General features: G+C 66.9%; 3 protein-coding genes across 5 annotated transcripts; all 3 read left to right on the top strand.

The window, feature by feature from the left end:
• The first annotated feature begins 117 nt into the window (after positions 1–117).
• Positions 118–5,546, top strand: PROB1 (proline rich basic protein 1). The gene has a single exon (XM_068698146.1). The coding sequence runs from the start codon at positions 930–932 to the stop codon at positions 5,295–5,297; it is 4,368 nt and encodes a 1,455-aa protein (XP_068554247.1). The 5' UTR covers positions 118–929; the 3' UTR covers positions 5,298–5,546.
• A 405-nt stretch (positions 5,547–5,951) lies between these two features.
• MZB1 (marginal zone B and B1 cell specific protein) lies at positions 5,952–7,301 on the top strand. The gene is made up of 4 exons (XM_068698156.1): positions 5,952–6,205; positions 6,364–6,470; positions 6,579–6,683; positions 6,755–7,301. The coding sequence occupies exons 1-4, from the start codon at positions 6,011–6,013 to the stop codon at positions 6,939–6,941; spliced, it is 594 nt and encodes a 197-aa protein (XP_068554257.1). The 5' UTR covers positions 5,952–6,010; the 3' UTR covers positions 6,942–7,301.
• Positions 7,302–7,304: 3 nt separating this feature from the next.
• On the top strand, positions 7,305–11,956 carry SLC23A1 (solute carrier family 23 member 1). 3 transcript variants are annotated; one of them, XM_068698151.1, is made up of 15 exons: positions 7,305–7,445; positions 7,918–7,980; positions 8,083–8,190; positions 8,278–8,435; positions 8,513–8,601; positions 8,687–8,754; positions 8,833–9,014; positions 9,127–9,247; positions 9,338–9,494; positions 9,637–9,784; positions 10,001–10,106; positions 10,186–10,315; positions 10,536–10,679; positions 11,039–11,134; positions 11,216–11,955. In XM_068698151.1, exons 1-15 carry the CDS (start codon positions 7,404–7,406, stop codon positions 11,464–11,466), a joined length of 1,863 nt encoding a protein of 620 aa, XP_068554252.1. In that variant the 5' UTR covers positions 7,305–7,403; the 3' UTR covers positions 11,467–11,955. The 3 variants fall into 3 exon arrangements, with proteins under 3 accessions (XP_068554252.1, XP_068554250.1, XP_068554251.1); XM_068698149.1 differs by having other exon boundaries at positions 8,687–9,014; positions 11,216–11,956; XM_068698150.1 differs by lacking the exon at positions 7,918–7,980 and having other exon boundaries at positions 7,311–7,445; positions 8,687–9,014; positions 11,216–11,956.
• The last annotated feature ends 1,468 nt before the right edge of the window (positions 11,957–13,424 follow it).

Consider the following 13,424-nt stretch of genomic DNA (forward strand, 5'->3'; position numbering starts at 1 on the left):
TTAGAGGGGACTGCGTGCTGGGGGCGTTTGGCTCCCCAAAATGCCGTCAGGGGCAAGCACCGGTGCTGGGTGTGAGCGCTGGGGCCGTGCCAAGGGGCAGGGCAGAAAATCCCCTCGGTGCCGCTGTCCTTCGCCAGAGCTGGTTTCCAGAGCCAGCCGCTTCCAACAACTCCTGGCCTCTGCGAGGATCCCGGTGGGAGTGTGGGGGGGAGCTGCATTTTTCCTGGAAATGGAAGCTTTGGGCCTTTCTGGGCCTGCCTGGCAGGGAGGGCGTTGCTAGGAGACGGGGCCGGCGGCCGCCATTTGCCGCGGGGGTGAGGGAGATGGCGGTGGGTGAGGGGGACGGGGATGGGGACGGGGGTCGGGGCCGATCGTGGGGAGTGTATCCTGGTCCCAACCCAGCGGCCGGGCAGGGGCGGGTTAAGCTCCAGGCCTGGCGTCGTGGTCGCCCTTCGCTTGCCAAGGTTTAAATTTAGTCCCCACATGCACCCGGGCATCGGGTTGCTGGAGGCTGGCAGCGCCGCCACGCACCTGCTGCCGCCGCTTCCTTCACAAAGCCCCAAAAAGCCGCGGCTGACCCCGGCGGGGGCGGCCGGACCAGGCCGGGCACAAGGAGATCCGCACACCCCCCGAAAGAGGTGACCGACACCGTCCTCCTCCGCTCGGCGCCCGGTTTGACTTTGCGCCTTGCCATCCCTCCTGGCCGCTCGCTCCTCGCTTGGGGGATGCTGGGGGTGGCACCGCTTGGGGACAGGCTTTGTGTCCCCCCACCTGGGGACACAGCATCCCCATGGGGACAGAGCCACGCTGCAGGGCCTCAGCCACCCGGCACGGCCCCGGCGGGGTCTGCGGGTCCCCGGTGGGCTCACGGTTGCAGTGACCCCGTCCCTACCGCAGACCCCTGAGCTGGGGGTGGCCGTGGCATTTGCATGCCGCCCGACGCTTGGCATCGCCTCCCCCGTGCTGGCGCCCGCTGCACGCATGTGATTGAGGAGCCGGGCGCCGCGGCGAGCAGAGCAGAAGGTCGATCCTGCTCCCGACCCGACGGCAGCGCCGGGGCTGTCCCCACCATGATCCCCCGCGGCAAGAGGGACGCCGGCCGCCCCGCCGAGCTGCCTGACCCCGAAGGCATCGCCGAAGGACGTCGGTCCACCTGGGAGGAGGACGGCCGCCTGTCCGTCCTGCCCCGCGACGACCTCCCCAAGAGCATGTCCGACTCCTCCGTCTCCTCCTACCACTCGGCGCTGTGCTCAGAGACGACAGACACCTTCAAGGACTGCCTGGAGTTCCTGGAAGAGGAGGACGCGGGCCGCCACGCCGCCACACCACCTCAGGGTCCCCCCGTGGGCCCCCCGCCGCACGGCCCCGTCCCCAGCCCGCGGCTGGAGCGCGGCCGGCAGGCTCAGCTGTCCGTCACCGCTAAGAATAGCTCGGCGCCAGGCCGCGGGGGCAGGATGGGTCCCCTCCGCGGGGACCGGCCGCCCGCCGCTGCCTTTGGGGACCGGCCGGGCACGGCGGCACCGGGGACGATGCTCGGCGAGGGGCGGCGGGCCAGGCGGAGCGGCGGGGCCAGCGACTCGGACGAGGCCGACGGCGAGGTGCGGGCACTGACGGCCAGGTCGTTCCGAAGCCTCTCGGGCCTTCCCGGCACCCGGCTGGACATGTGCAGCTCCCACACCTCCTCCAGCCTCTCCAACTCGCTGTCGGAGGACGGCGGTGGAGGGCGGCGGTGGGCAGGCTGCGGGGAGCCCCGGGGTGCCGAGCTGTCTGGGCTGACGGGGAAGGAGCTGTTTGAGTGCGTGGATGTGGAGCTGGAGAGCAGCGACGCCAAGAAGGGGCACGGCAAGAAGAGGACTGTCCCCAAGAGGCAGATCCAGCTCAAGAGGAAGGAGAGGAAGGAGCCGGGGTTCTTCCCCTGGGGGGATGCCTCAGCCCCCCAGCCGCTGCCCCCCACCAGAAAGGAGCCCCCAGGCAAGGGCAGAGCTGTTGGTGAGGACTTCAGGTTCAACTACAAGCAGTTCATGAAGACGGCCTCCCTGGACGATGCCTCCAGCAAGACCCGGATGGCCTCCAGCCTGGTGAAAAACGTCCTCGCCAAGAAGATGCAGTACGAGCAGTGGATTAATAAGATGGAGCAGAAATCGCTGAGGGGCAGCTCGACCTCCTCAGGGCCGTCCTCGGTCGGCACTGACCTGCTCGGGGATGGCCTGGAGGGCAAGTCCAGCTCGCTCTCCAAGTCCGACTGCAGCATCTCCGCCGAGGACATGCGGTGTCCTCGGGGCTGCGAGAGGCTGGGGGCTGCCAGCACCACCCGGCCGGCCAAGGGGGTCGTGCTGAGCGAGGCGACAAGGGAGAATGTCTGCAAGCTGAAGACGACCTTCAACGAGCTCAACGAGAGGATGAAGTACCAGGAGGTGATGCAGTGCCAGCGCCTGCCCGCTGAGGAGCACACGACGGAGAGGACCCGCTACCGGCGAGCGCGCGCCCTGTTCGAAGGCTACGCTGGGGACAGGAAGCCGCTGGACATCACCCCAAAATTTGAGAAAGTGCAGAAGCCGTGGCCCAGCTTGAAGCAGCGAGCCATCCGCCCCAGCAGGCCCGAAGTAGTCCCATTTGAGCCCAAGAGCTTGGCGTTTCCTGATGTGCCACCCCGGGGCGTCTTCACATCCCGGGCGCAGGAGGTGAAGCTGGTGCCGCAGAGCCGGTGGGAGGAGAAGCCACCGCCAGCACCCCGAGAGCCACCGAGCCCCAGCACCCCCGTGGCCACCCCAGCTGAGCCGGGGAACAAAGGCAAGGTGCAAATCCCGCAGCCGCGGGACGTGCGCAAGCTGCTGAAGAGCAGCTACAGCCTCTGCTTCGGCACCACCCGCGGCCCCCCAGCCCCTGGCCCTGTCGGGGAAAGCACCGGGGAGCCCACGCCGCCATCCCCGCTCGTCATCCACTGCACCTCCGTCTGCCGCCGTGAGCCAGCGCCGAACCTCGTGCCACCGGCAGACAGGGACATGGGGACAGCTGGTGGCCGAGAGACGGAGGCGGCACATGCTGAGGGGACGGCGACGGTCACCAGCAGCCGCCCCGCGCGGGGCTCGCCCGTGCACATCACAAAAGTCCAGTCCACGCGGAGAGAGGTGGCTGCCACCGAGGGTCCCCAGCTCAGCCCTGCTGCATCCCCTGCGTGTCGCCAGCGGAGCGAGATCAGGGTGCCGCCACGCGCGGGGAGCGGGGGGGACACACACGTGGAGTCCCACCTGCACGTCCTGGTCGGCCCACGGCCCCCGCCGGTGTCCGGGGAGGGCTCTGGGGCTCGGAGCAGCGCAGTGCTGCGGACGGAGAAGACCCTCGTCCTCCCACCACCACCGAGCCCCACAGAGGGAGAGGAGGAACGCGGTCGTGGTGTCGCTGCAGGGGATGGTGCCGCAGGGGACCAGCACCGTGGTGGCAAGGACGGCCCAGGGGATGGCCAGGACACCCGTGCCATGAAACCAGCGGTGAGAAGTGCGGTAAAGCCACCCGCCAGCGAGCCGGGCAGCTGGCTGGCCTCAGCAGGGAGCCGTGGTGCTGCAGAGGGCACCGGCCCCGCTGTCCCAATTCGAGCGAGGGAGGCTGGCAATGGTCCCTCTGTCCCCACCGCGCCACTCCCCACCAGGCCACCGGACCGGAGGGAGAGCTGGGAGCACGTAACGAAGTGGCCGGGAGCCAGCGAGCCGCACCTTAATGCCGCCCCAGTGGAGAACACCAACTACTTGACAATTCCCGTGAAAGCCCCCAAATCCTCCCCAGTGCCAAAGCTGCCCTCGCTTCCCAACCCGGCCACCGCATCCTTTGGGGCTCCCTTAGCTCCCCATCCAGCCAGTGTGGCCTTTGGGACCCCTTCTGTCCCCACTTTACCCACTGCATCATTTGGGACCCCCTCGGTCCCTAATCCACCTACCGCATCATTTGGGACCCCTTCAGTCCCTAATCCAGCGACTGCATCGTTTGGGACCCCCTTGGTCCCTAATCCACCTACCGCATCATTTGGGACCCCTTCAGTCCCTAATCCAGCGACTGCATCATTTGGGACCCCCTCAGTCCCCAACCCAGCCACTGCATCATTTGGGATCCCCCCGGTCCCCCATTCAACCAGCACATCCTTCGGGACCCCCTCGGTCCCCAATCCAGCCACCGCATCCTTTGGGACTGCTGCAGTCCCCAATTTGGTCAGCACATCCTTTGGGACTCCTTTGGTCCCCAATGCAACCAACTCACCTTTTGGCTTCCTGTCAGCCTCCAGCATGTCCTTTGGCACTCCCTCGGTCCCCAACCTGACCAACACATCTTTTGGGACACCTTTGATCCCCTACCCCGTGAGCGCATCCTTTATGACCCCCTTGGTCCCCAATCCAGCCACTGCATCCTTTGGGACCGCTTCAGTCCCAAGGCTGGCCAACTCAACCTTTGGGACCCCCTTGGCCCCCAACCTACCCAGCACACCCTTTGCGACCCCCTCCGTCCCCAAACCAGCCAGCTCATCCTTTGGGACCCCCTCGGCCACCAACCCAGTCCCTGCTTCCCTTGGGTCCCCGCCAGTCCCCAGCCTGGCCAGCGCCCCACTGGGGACCGGTGTGTCTGCCCTGCCTGCTGGGGAATCCCCATGGAGCAAACCCTTCCCCGAGCCCCCCCGGCCCCGGCCCCCCGAGCCTGTGGCCGCTGCGGTGCCACAGCCCCCAGCCCAGCCCCAGCCTCGCCTGGAGGACGCTCCCCGGAGGACCGAGGGCTCCTCGCCAAGCAACAAGAGCGCGCCGAGCCCTACGCGGACCTTCAATCAACGCAAGATGCTCGTCGATCCCGACAGCGGTAAATGCTACTACATGGAGCCGCCGCGGCAGCCCCAGCTGAAGATGCTCTACGACCCCGAGACGGGGCAGTACGTGGAGGTGCTCATCCCACCGGTGCCCGTGGCGTCACACGCGGGGCTCTACCAAGCTCCCTTCAACCCCTTGCTCTACAGCCTGCCCTATGTGCCCTACAGCAGCTTCCCGGGGCTGCCGGCACCCGCGCCGCCCGCCGCCCCCTCCCCGGCACAGCCCGACCTGCAGGGCCAGCTGCCGGCTGCCGAAAACCCCGGGGGCTTCTCCGGGACCTTCAGCCCCGATCCCAAGGGTGAGGGGCCGCCCGCTGCATCAGGGCCCGACTGCGGGTACCTGGAGAGCCTGTACTACATCCCCACGGGGATGCGGGCCAGCCCCGGCCCCGGCCAGCCCCCCGCCCGCGCCAGCCCTGCTGGCCCCGAGCAGGGGCCGCTGCCCCCGCTGTGAAAAAAAAGCTCCTAAAATGGATGGGGGGGAAGATGGTGTTTTACCAGCACCTGGCATCCCTGGGGGGGGTTCTGAGGTTATTCAAGGGAGCACGGCCACGGCTGGCAAAGGGACCAGGTACATGGCCCCCGCCTCCCCCCGTCCCCCTGGTCCCATCCCGAGGGCTGTGCGGTGGGGCGATGGGCAGAGGCACCCCGGCTATGGCACGGACTCCTTAGAACAGCAATAAAAGTGCTGAGCCAGCATTAACCCTGCGTTCCCATGTCTGTGTCGTCTGTAAAGGGGGTGTGGGGGACCCACGTGTCCCGTTTTGGGGGCATTTTGCAGAGGGGCAGAAGCTGTGGATCCCACAGTCCTGGAGCAGCAGCAGGGATGAATTTCCATGTCCAGGGCTGGGACCCCAAATCCTCAGCCCTGGAGCGTTCAGCCTGCCCTGGGACGGATTTGGGGGGACAAGGACAGGCGCAGGCATCGCAGGACTGAATTAAACCAAAAAACAAATAAAAGAGGGGGAAGATGGTGGGGGTAACCCATGCAGAGCTCCCCTTGGCAGCCTGGGGATGGACAGCCAGCTGGCAGCACGGCCGGGCGGGTGGCGGGGGGCACGTCGGCCGGATGCAGGTGCACCGGGCGCGCACCAGCACCCCGGGGTTTATAACGCCTGCGCCTCCACCGCTGCACTTTCGGCACCGCTCGCCACCCCTGCAGGCAGGATGCGCCCCGTGCTGGCGGCGTGCGTGGCCCTGAGCCTGGTGTTGGGGCCGGGGGCCGGGGATGGGTGCGAGGACCCCCCGTCCCCGTCCCTCTCCCGCTCCGTCCCCGCGCCCCAGCTGAGCGCCGAGGAGCTGCACTCGCCCCACATGCCCCAGGCCCTGCGCTGTGACGCCTGCTACGCCATCGCCTTCCAGGTGGGCACCCCGAAACCCCGCTGGGGCAGCCGTGCCCGGCACCTCGCTGCACACTTTCGGCTACTGAGGAGGGAGGGGAAAGGGGGAGAAAAGTGGGAGTGGGGGGTGACACGGGGGGCTGCCATCACCGGCCGCTTTCTGCCCCATCTCTGCCCCAGCTGGAGGAGCAGCTGAGCAAGGCGGAGGCGAAGCTGGGCAGGAAGGCACTGCGTGAGTCCGACTACGTGGAGGTGCTGGAGAGGAGCTGCTCACAGAGCTGGGAGCTGTGAGTAGCATCCAGCCCCCTCCGAGTGCCACGGGGTTCTCCTGCACCCCAGGACCACCTGCCACAGCGGGTACAGACCCCCCAACCCCGCGTGTGTCCCCCCCACAGCTATGGCGTGCAGGAGCTGAACGGGGAGAAGCGGCTGACGGGGCCGGGGCTGCAGAGCCAGCAGCCTCTGAGCGTGGTGATGACAGGGGGCCCGTGGCCCAGCAGGTGAGGGACAGGGGGCCAGCGGGGGGGTGACAAGCACCACACCACACCCTGACACTGTCCGCACCCTGCAGGCTGGCCAAGATGTGCCACAGCTTCGTGGGCGAGCAGGGCGAGGAGCAGCTCTACGGGGCGCACCGACGAGGTCCCTCGGCGCTGCGGGAGCTGCTGTGCCATGGCGAGAAGGGGCCCTGCGCCCCCCCAGCAGGGGGCAAAGCGGGGCGCCCGGCCCCCCCCAAGGCGCTGCAGAACGAGCTGTAGCCCCCGGAATAGCCCCGGGGCCTTGGGGTGCCGCCACCGCGCCCACGGGCGCAGTTAATGCTTAATGCCCCAGCGACCTTTGGAGCCGACTTCGTACCCACAGCGCCAGGACACGTGCGACAGGGACGCCGAGGGAGGCGGCCACCACCCCACTGTCACCGGCCACCACCAGGCTGGGGACGCCGCGCCGCCGCTCGTCCCTGTCCCCATCCCAGCGCCGCGCCCGCAGGGACATCGCCGGTGGCACCCGGTGCCCCGTGCTGCCGACCCGGCCGTTACTCTGTAACCCGCCCGCTCTAATGTTTTACCAAATCGGTGCTAACGGCGGTGCCAGCCCTAATTAAAGCAGTTAATCGCTCATCCCCTGCTGCCGCTGTGCTCCTCAGTTTCACAACCTGCAGACTAAAGTCCTCCTCGTCGCCATAAAAGACACCGCGCGGTGACATCCCTGCGCCGCCCAGGATGGGGACCCACTCGGGAGACCTGCCCCAGCCCCAGCCCCAGGTGACCGCGGCTCTGTCCCCGTCCCCCTTCGCCCTGTCCCCATCTCCAGGGGCACCGCATGGGGCAGTAGGCAGGGGGGAGGTGGCACCCCAAATAGCAGCCCCCTCGGGGTGGTGAGCTGGATGCCGGTGGCAAAGGATTTGGGGGGGGGAGGTTGAGGGAGGTCGGTGAAGCCCAGGACCAGGGGGACACACCAGGGACAAGGTGGGATGCTGCAGCAGGGGCTCGCCACCTTCCCGGTACCCGTGGGATGCTGCAGGCCCCCCCCAGCACTGTGGGGACCCCAGTGGGGTTTGTGCACTTGGGACACCCCCGCTGCAACGCCAGCTCTCGGAGCAGGGGGCCCGCAGCCCTGCCGGGGGTGTCCGGGCGATGTCCCTGCGTCCCCAGTGTCCCCAGGAGGCCACTGCCCCGTTCCCATGGCTCGCCCGGCAGGACGCTGACCCGCCTGCTGCCTCTCCCTGCCCGCCAGGACGCCAGCCCAGCCCTCGCCCGCGTCCCTGCCGGCCCCCCGCGTCCCCACGGGACGGGCAGGGTGAGCACCGAGCCCCCACGGCTCCGTCCCCGTCCCCGAGGGCTCCCGCGGGGCTGGCAGTGGGGACAGCGCTGCCCCTTCAGCTGTGTCCCCCCACGCCAGGGCCCCGCGGTGGATGCCGTCCCCCCCCCGGCCCGGCAGCAGTTCGACATGCTCTACAAGATCGAGGACGTGCCCCCCTGGTACCTCTGCATCCTGCTGGGCTTCCAGGTACGGTGCCGGCCCCAAACGTCCCCCCAAAGGCACCCCCGGTCCCTGCTGAGTGCGTGTCCCCCCCCCTCCCCGCCATGTCCCCAGCATTACCTGACCTGCTTCAGCGGCACCATCGCCGTCCCCTTCCTGCTGGCCGAGAGCCTGTGCGTGGGCAAGGACCAGCTCACCGTCAGCTACCTCATCGGCACCATCTTCACCTGCGTGGGCATCACCACCCTCATCCAGACCACCGTGGGCATCAGGTAGGGGACGGCCCCGCCGACACCGCCGGGCCCCCGTCCCCGTGCTGCTGGGTGCAGGCGTCCCCTCTGGTCCCCAGGCTGCCCCTGTTCCAGGCGAGCGCTCTGGCCTTCCTCGTCCCCGCCAAGTCCATCCTGGCGCTGGAGAAGTGGCGCTGCCCGCCTGAAGGTAGGGCCGGGTGGTGCTGCCGGGGGGGGGGACACCGGCTCCTGGGGGTCCCCGGGGGCTCACCTCCCCCCTCCTCCATCCCCAGAGGAGATCTACGGCAACTGGACGCTGCCGCTCAACACCTCCCACATCTGGCAGCCCCGCATGCGAGAGGTACGGCCCGGACCCCCTCCCAGTGCCCACCCCGGAGCCCCCAGGACCCCCCCTTCACGTGTCGCCGTCCCCCTGCAGATCCAGGGGGCCATCGTGGTGTCCAGCCTGGTGGAGGTGGTGATCGGGCTGCTGGGGCTCCCCGGGGCGCTGCTCAGCTACATCGGGCCGCTGACCGTCACCCCCACCGTCGCCCTCATCGGCCTCTCCGTCTTCCAGGCCGCCGGCGAGCGGGCCGGCTCGCACTGGGGCATCGCGGCGCTGTAGGGCCACGGGCACAGGGAACGGGGAAAGGTTTTTGGGGCCCTCGCGCCACCTCGCGCGGGTGGCACCGGTGGCGCGCCGGTGGCCCTCAGGGAGCGCCGCTCTCCCCAGGTCCATCATCCTCATCGTCCTCTTCGCCCAGTACCTGAGGAACGTCACCATCCGCCTGCCTGGCTACCGCTGGGGACGGGGCTTCGTCCTGCTGCGCGTGCAGATCTTCAAGATGTTCCCAGTAGGGGCACGGGACGGGGCTGGGGGGGCTTTTGGGGAGCGATGCCGGGGGTGTCCCCATCCCCGTGCGACGCCCGGCCGCTGCCCGCAGATCATCCTGGCCATCATGGTGGTGTGGCTGCTCTGCTACCTGCTGACGCGCACCGGCGTCTTCCCCAGCAGCCCCGAGGAGTACGGCTACAAGGCCAGGACGGACGCGCGCGGGGAGATCCTCTCGGTGGCACCCTGGTTCCGTGTCCCCTACCCCTGTGAGTGCCAGCACACGCGGGTGCCCCGCGGCCACACCGTGGGCAGGGTGCAGGGAGCAGGAGCAGCATGGCCGGGGAGCACCAGGGGTCCCCCCTGGGAGCGGTGCCGGGTCCCCAGAGCGGTGGCGTGTCCCCTCGGCAGGTCAGTGGGGGCTGCCCACGGTGACCTCGGCGGCCGTGCTGGGCATGTTCAGCGCCACGCTGGCCGGCATCATCGAGTCCATCGGGGATTACTACTCCTGCGCGCGGCTGGCGGGGGCGCCCGCTCCCCCGGTGCACGCCATCAACAGGTACAGCCAGCGCCATGGGGACGGGGACAGGGATGGGGACACTGCTCTGCGCCCCAGCAGCTGCCTTCTGCCTGTGCCTGGCTCCAAACCTGCACCCTTGGCTGCTTTGTGCCTTGCTTCCTCGGTGGTACCGGACCTCCTCCTCCTCGTCCTGGCACTTCTGGGTGCGTCCCCACCACCCACCCCAAGGGATGTCCCCTCCCGTTCGTCCCCCAGGGGCATTTTCACTGAGGGCATCTCCTGCATCATCGCGGGGCTGCTGGGAACCGGCAACGGCTCCACCTCCTCCAGCCCCAACATCGGGGTGCTGGGCATCACCAAGGTACCGCCCGCACCCCGCGCGGGTCCCCGGCTCAACATGGGGACAGCCACAGCCACGCGCTGCCCCTGTCCCCGGGCAGGTGGGGAGCAGGAGGGTGATCCAGTACGGCGCTGGGATCATGATTGTCCTGGGGACCATCGGCAAGTTCACGGCGCTGTTCGCATCTCTGCCAGACCCCATCCTGGGCGGGATGTTCTGCACGCTGTTCGGTAACCGCGCTGCCCAAAGCGCCCCTAAAGCGGTGTCGGGACATTTCCCCGGGGATCTGGGCACTGCGTGCGCCAGCCCAGCTTCAACCAAGGAGCCCGAGGGATGCGAAGCCATGGATGAGATCTGAGCTGTGCCGAGGGTGGCAGCTGGGTCGGAGCGAGCTGTGCCAGGCCCAGCAGTGTGCTCCGAAGGCAGACGCGGCCACATCTCTGCTTGCAGGCATGATCACGGCCGTCGGCCTCTCCAACCTGCAGTTCGTCGACATGAATTCCTCCCGCAACCTCTTCGTGCTGGGCTTCTCAATGTTTTTCGGGCTGACGCTGCCCAACTACCTGGATTCCAACCCCAAGGCCATTAACACAGGTACTGCCCCCGGCTAAAAGCCTTTTTCTTGGTTTTCCCCCAGCACATTCCCGGGTGAGGGTGCTCAGGGCGAGCAGGGCAAATCTCTTGGTCCGTGCATCCTCACGTCAGACCCTGCTCTGCTCACCAACCCACAGTGTTAAGTGCATTTATAGGGAAAAAAATATGACTTAAATGGGACAACAGCTGCAAGGTAGGATTTACGTAGTTAATCTGAAAACTCAGTGACCCTCAGAGTGGCAGAGGAGAGCTTGCAGTGGGCAGTGACACCTCGAGGCACCTTGATCAGCCTGGGTCACCCCGTGCCAGATGTCCCCTCCGCTCCCCGCTGTGCCCGCTCAGCCCCTGCCCTCCCGCAGGCGTCGCCGAGCTGGACCAGATCCTGACGGTGCTGCTGACGACCGAGATGTTTGTGGGGGGCTCCCTCGCCTTCATCCTGGACAACACCATCCCGGGTAACTAAAGCAAACCGGGCTGGGAGCCGGGGGGCTCGGTGGGGGCGTGCCGGGGTGCACGGTGGCTGTGGCTGCCCGCAGGGACGCGCGAGGAGCGGGGACTGGTGCAGTGGAAGGCGGGCGCCCACGCCGACAGCACGTCCTCGGCCAGCCTGAGGAGCTACGACTTCCCCTTCGGGATGGGCGCGGTGCGGCGGTGCCGCTGGCTGCGCCACGTGCCCATCTGCCCGCTCTTCACCGGCTTCAGCTGGCGGCCGGGCAAAAGCCGCGCGGCGGCGGCCGAGGGCGCGCAGGAGGGCGCCGACGGCCTCGTCGTCTGCACCAAGGTGTGAGCGGCACCCGGCGCCTCGGCCCCGCTGCTGGAGGGCACGGGGCGGGGAAGAGCCGAGCCGAGAGTCTGGGGTCGCACCCGGCAGCATCGCTGGGGGGCTGCCAGCATCCCCCACCGAGGCTTCTTTCCCCGAACGCGGGGCTGGGGGAATTTGGTTGCTTTTTGGGGATGGTGCTGGCTTGGCTTTAGCTGAATCTAGTGTGCAGAGCCCATCCTGGGGGCTCCCCAGGCGCCGGCCGCAGCACCAGCAGCCCCAAGTGCTTGCCCCAGCTCAGCCTCCTGCTGGTTCGGGGTGTTCCCAGCTTTGCTGAAGCCCAGCAGCTCCGACCAGGGGCGCTGGGACCGGCCAGGGCCAAGGATTTTGACACCACGCCCTTGGCTGCAGCAGGGCTGCAGTGGGTGCAGTTGGCTCTGTGTTGGGTACAGCGATCAGACCGCTCTGTTTTAAGATTCTGCATTAAAAAAAAACATCCAAACCCACTTGCCCCAGAGGTGTTTGTTTCCTGCACCGTTCCCTCATCCCTTTCTGCATTTTCAAGGCTTCAGAGGGAACCACCCCGCAGGGTGCCAGAAGGCAGAGGACAGCCTCCCGCTGACAGCCCAGCCCAGCTTCTGGGCTCAGGTTGGGGTTTAGCCCCAAAACCCAGAGGTGAAGGCAGCGCTGGGCTACCCAGACACGGCTACGGACCCAGGTGGGAGCTGAGCACTGCGACAGCCGCTCCCTCCCTCCCTCCCTCTCACCCCACACAGAGCAAAGGAAAATTCACAGGTGAAAGTAAGGGCAGTTTAATAAGTGAGTAAGTGTAAGTGAAGAAAGAAAGGAGGTAGAAAAAAAAAAAAAAAAGAAAAAAACACAAACACGAAGTCCCAAGTGATGCAAGTGCAATGAGTCGCCGCCTCCCAGGGGCTCGGAGCAATGGGAGAACCTCCCCGTCCCGTCCCGGTTCTCAGGCTGAGGGCGATGCTACGTGGCGTGCTGTATCCCTCGGCCAGCTGTGCTGGCTGAGTCCCCTGCCAGCGTCTTGCCTACAAGAGGTGTGGGTGTGGGCTGAGCAAGGGAAAGGGGAAGCCTTGAGGCTGCGTGCCAGCCTTGTCTGGGTCACAAACCCCAGACTCAGCACTCCAGGGACTGCGATGGAGTTAACGCCAGCCCAGCCAGACACAGCACAGCAAACAATTCGGACCCAGCAGCTCCTAGAAGGGAGCAGCCAGCCCCCTGCTCTGGTTTCAGTCCAGGGCTGATGCTGAGAGCAAGGGATCGCCCCGAACACCTCATTAGATGAGCTCCTGGCTGAGAGCAGCCCCGTGGCACCTTCCCCTCTCCTACCCGCCGCCTCCAGGATCCCTGCAGACACCATCAGTAAGCTCGGCTCTTTAATAAACCGTTCCGGATTGTGCAGTTGCCTGGGATGAAAACAAAGCACAAAAACAAACCGCAGCAAGCCTGGCTGCTTCTCACCATGCCAGCTCCCAGCTGAAGCATTCAGCTGCCGCTCACCCCAAGCCGACTGCATGGGGGCTGAGAAGTCCCAGAGGAAGCTCAGGGACAAGGGCAGGGAAAGCAAACGCCAACAGCTCTGCAGGGGTCCTGGGGTGGGACCCCAGCTTTGGCTAAAATCAGCTGTAGCATGGTAGGATGCTACCTCCTGACCCTCTGCACGTAGGTGCTCGAGTTTAAGCAGTTTCCAAAGTCAGGAGAAACACCGGGGGAGGTTTGTTACTTCTAGGAAGGCCAGCAGGGAAAGCCAGGGGAGGGAACGCTCAGCAGGGCAGCTGGGAGAAATTGTTGGATGCTGTGGAGCAGCAGAAAAAGGAGTTGTCTGACTGGATTCCTCAGGAGAGCAGATTTTCCAGCTGGAGCGAGACTGGCAGCAAAGCCAAGTGGTTATGTAGGAAGCTAAGAGCAGAGCAAAGGCAGCGCCTCACTCGTCCTGTTCTGCAGCACCCTGTGATCTCTGA

The sequence above is a fragment of the Anas acuta genome, chromosome 14, assembly GCF_963932015.1.
Source record: "Anas acuta chromosome 14, bAnaAcu1.1, whole genome shotgun sequence".
In the NCBI taxonomy this organism is placed as follows: domain Eukaryota; kingdom Metazoa; phylum Chordata; class Aves; order Anseriformes; family Anatidae; genus Anas; species Anas acuta.